General features: G+C 52.3%; 1 protein-coding gene across 1 annotated transcript; it reads left to right on the plus strand.

The window, feature by feature from the left end:
* The first annotated feature begins 255 nt into the window (after positions 1 to 255).
* On the plus strand, positions 256 to 2,790 carry LOC128298143 (uncharacterized). The gene is made up of 4 exons (XM_053033889.1): positions 256 to 437; positions 519 to 705; positions 789 to 1,945; positions 2,043 to 2,790. The coding sequence occupies exons 1-4, from the start codon at positions 256 to 258 to the stop codon at positions 2,788 to 2,790; spliced, it is 2,274 nt and encodes a 757-aa protein (XP_052889849.1).
* The last annotated feature ends 1,327 nt before the right edge of the window (positions 2,791 to 4,117 follow it).

The raw sequence follows: 4,117 nt of genomic DNA on the forward strand, positions 1-4,117 counted from the left end.
GTTACCGTGCGTGTTTCCCGGCTCAAGCTGAAAGCCATCCTGAAGGATCTAAGCATGGGAGTGCTCGGTCTTGAGATGGCTCGCATTCATGTGATCGAGTTTCAGATACGTGGCCTACCCCATGCTCACCTGCTCATGGTTCTCGCCGAGGAAGACAAACCGCAGACGCCCGAAAGCTACGATCGGTTCGGATCGGCCTAGCTGCCCGATCCGGTAACGTGCCCGCAGCTGTACCATACGGTGCAGTCATGCATGATGCATGGACCGAGCGGGGCTGCCAACCCCACCGCACCTTGCATGAAGGACGGCAAATGCTCGAAGCGGTTCCCGAAGCCATTCTCCGACCAGACGCACAGCACGGAAAATGGCTATCCACAGTACCGTCGCCGAAGCAGTGGGCGCAGTGTGACGGTGCAAGGAACCGAACTGGACAACCGGTACGTCGTGCCCTACAATCCATGATTGACGCACAAGTACAACTGCCACATCAACATCGAGGCGTGTACTTCAATCAGCAGCGTCAAGTATTTGTACAAAAACGTGTACAAGGGGCACGACCGGCTCAGCGTTTCCCTGGCGGTAGGCGGCGACGAGATTCAACAGCACATCGACGCGCGCTACCTGTCACTGACGGACAGCTGCTGGCGGATTATACGATTCGAGTTGCAGGCGAAAACACACCGTCGTCAGAACGTTTTCTTCCGGGCAAATGAAAACGTTTCGAGAGTGTTGAACCGCGGTAAACACACTATGCTGACACGGTTCTTCCAGCTTTCGGCACACGACAGCTTTGCTCGAGCTCTGTTGTACCACGACGTACCGATCTACTGCCGGTACGGTTAACCAGCGGCGGGTCAGCGACAATCGTGGCAGGAACCGTCCACTGGATCCGTCGCGTACGTACCGGACACAAAACAGTGATCGGCCGGATGGTGTCCTGTGGCATGCAGCTGATGGAACGCTACTGCTTGCGGCTGCTGCTTTGCTACCGGAAGGGTCCAACATCGTACGAGGATCTGCGAACCGTCAACGGTACGGTGTGCGAAACGTTCCAGCAAGCCGCCATCCAGGAAGGGTTGCTGCAGGATGACTCTGAGTGGGATCGTGCTCTCCGGGAAGCGGTCTCCTATCGTATGCCCGCCCAGTTGCGCCATTTATTCGCGCTCATCCTCGCTTCCGGGATGCCCCAAAACCCGCGCAGTTTGTGGGACAGCTATGCGGTCGAGCTGTGTGAAGATTTTCACCGCCGCAATCGCGACCGGTACACGCCGGAAGTGTCCGATTTGAACCTGCTGCTGCGTGACATCGAACACTTCCGTGTGCTGAGCGCGATCGATCGCTACCTGCGTGGGACGACACCAGCGACGGATTTGGCCAGCTTCCCGGGAATGCCTCAGCTTGCCGAGTATGAACACGTTCAGGCACACCTCATGGACGATGACGATGTGAACGAGTTCATCACTGCTGAGCGAGCATATCCGGTCACGGAGCTTGATGCTACCCTTGGAACGTTACACCAGCTCAACGATTTTAGCGTACACTCGTCGCCGATCAGGAATTGCGCTTGCGACCGCAGCAAGTGGCAAAGCAGCACTGTTGCTGTACACTCGACGTTTAAGTTGCCACTCGACTTAAACGAATACTCCACCTGCAGGATCCCGAACCAGTCGAAACGAGCCGAGCTAATTCGTCAGGCAACGCTGATCGTGTGGGATGAGGCGTCGATGAGTAGTCGGTACGCGCCCGAAGCAGTCGATCGAACCCTGCAGGACGTGACGGGCGTGCAGCGTGCTTTCGGTGGCAAGGTGATGCTGCTGTCCGGTGACTTTCGGCAAATTTTGCCGATCGTACCGAAGGGCACGGATGCACAAATTGCTAACGAAAGCATCAAGAAGAGCACGCTATGGCCCTGTACAGGTCGCTTCGGTTGCGCGTCAACATGCGGGTACGCACGGCACCAAACGCTACTCGAACCAGCGAGCTGCAGCATTTCGCCAACTTTCTGCTGCGTATCGGTGAAGGACGGCACGATACGTTTGCAGGGCTGGACCGTTCGTTCGCGAAGCTACCGCTGGACATGGTAGTGTCCCGTTCGGGGAATCCGGCACACGACATCAACGCCCTGATCGCGAAGATCTACCCGACATCGCACGGTACTATCGGGACCCGGCCTTCTTTTCGGATCGCGCGATTTTGTCGCCGCTGAACGTTGATGTGACCAGCGTGAACAACGTGGTACTAGACCGAATACCTGAGCCTGAACAGGAGTATCGTTCGGTCGATACGTTGGTCAACCCGGAGGAACACGAACATCTGCAGCTTCCTTCGGAGTACCGGTTGCGGCTGAAGCGATTTGCGCCGGTCCTTTTATTGCGCAACCTCAATTCCGATATGGGGTTGTGTAATGATACGCGTCTCCAGATTGTGGACCTAAAACGGAACTGTTTGCGAGCCAAAATACTGACGGGCAAGCGGCGAGGTGAGGACGTGCTGCTGCCTCGCATCTACTGTGACAGCAACGATATAGGGCACCCGTTCCAGATCCGCCGTAAACAGTTTCCGGTGCAACTGTGCTTTGCGATGACCATCAACAAGTCGCAAGGGCAATCACTGCACCATTTGGGTCTCTATCTGCCGCAGGATGTTTTCGCCCATGGCCAGCTGTACGTCGCGCTATCGCGTGTAACATCACGGGCGAACATAGCTGTGCTAATCCCGAACCCGGAACGTACCGACGAGGAAGGTGTCTCCACGAAAAATATTGTGTACCGTGAGGTCGTCGACAGTTGAACCCCATACCGCGTCTAGGTAAGTACTAAAACAGAAAACAAACAAACGATAATTAGTTTCCTCATTAGTTACGATATTCGTTGCCTCTATATTTACTTACATCGTGATACAGCTGCTGTTTTGTCCGCATTATCGCATTCCGTCCTATCGGTGTGGTGGATATGGTCGCGACCGGATCTGTTTCTTACGGCTGTAGAAAAAAAAACCGGCAAAGTCGTAAGTATTATCTATCCGCTGTACGTTTCCGTTCACTCATTTTCTTACCTCTCGCAGTTTCGTTCACGAGTGGACCGATTGGTACTGCTGCTGTTGCTACTGCTGCTGCTATCTGTAAGTATAACAAAATCGTGAACAATACTACTCAACTGGCAGAGCCGGTTCTGCGCGTCGTCATGTTACCAATTTAACTCGCAGTCTTTACTACTTACAGCAGCCGTACCATTCCCGATGGTATACGCACGTTTCGCTGTATCGAACGGCAAAGTAGCCACGGTTGCCATCCACTGTAAGTATAGCCAAAATCATACAAACGGAACGTTACTATTAGTTGCACCGATTTCCTTCACTAATTCACCAGTCATGCCTTCATGTTTGTACTTACAGCTACTGACCCACTCGCGATGCTCCTCTAGGGTTTCGGTATCCCTTCGCGCGAACCAGCTGCGGCTGCCATCTGCAAGTACTAACCAACCAACAATTCGAACACATTGTCCTCAGTTTAAGTTGACTACTACACGCGGTGTCATTACTTACTGCTGCTATACCATTCGCGACGCTCTACCTGCGCTTGGTGTTGCCTGTTGGAGTTGCTGCTGCTGTTGCCACCACTAGGACCACCACTGCAAACGCAGATGGTAACAACATTTGAATGACAGCAATGCGCAAAATGGTACAGAATGCTATGCAAATCACACAGTAAGTAATTAGTTAGCTGAAGAGTTATTTGAATCATCTATCTTAACCCAAGTAAAACTACAGTCTTAAAGCATTTTCATACAGTTTAAAGTACCAACAACCTGTTGTTTGTTGCATTAGGCGGCAAACTGAAACTTTGCTGATTGCATTTGGAGCGAACAGTGCACCAATTTTGCATTGAATCCAACCCTGTGAAACAACTTCTTACAATGCGTAAGAATACAAGTTGGGTCTGTCACATTCAATGCAATGTGCAATGTGTGTAACTTTTGTTGTGTTGTCGAAAACGTTGTTCCACAATGTAACACAAGCAAATGTGATTGTTAATTTCTACCCCATGCTATTGGTGAGCATGGTTTTACTTATGGGCGCGTTCGCCGTGACCCGTGATGTGTGCATGGGTGTCCAGGTC

Source organism: Anopheles moucheti, chromosome 2, assembly GCF_943734755.1.
Source record: "Anopheles moucheti chromosome 2, idAnoMoucSN_F20_07, whole genome shotgun sequence".
Classification (NCBI taxonomy): domain Eukaryota; kingdom Metazoa; phylum Arthropoda; class Insecta; order Diptera; family Culicidae; genus Anopheles; species Anopheles moucheti.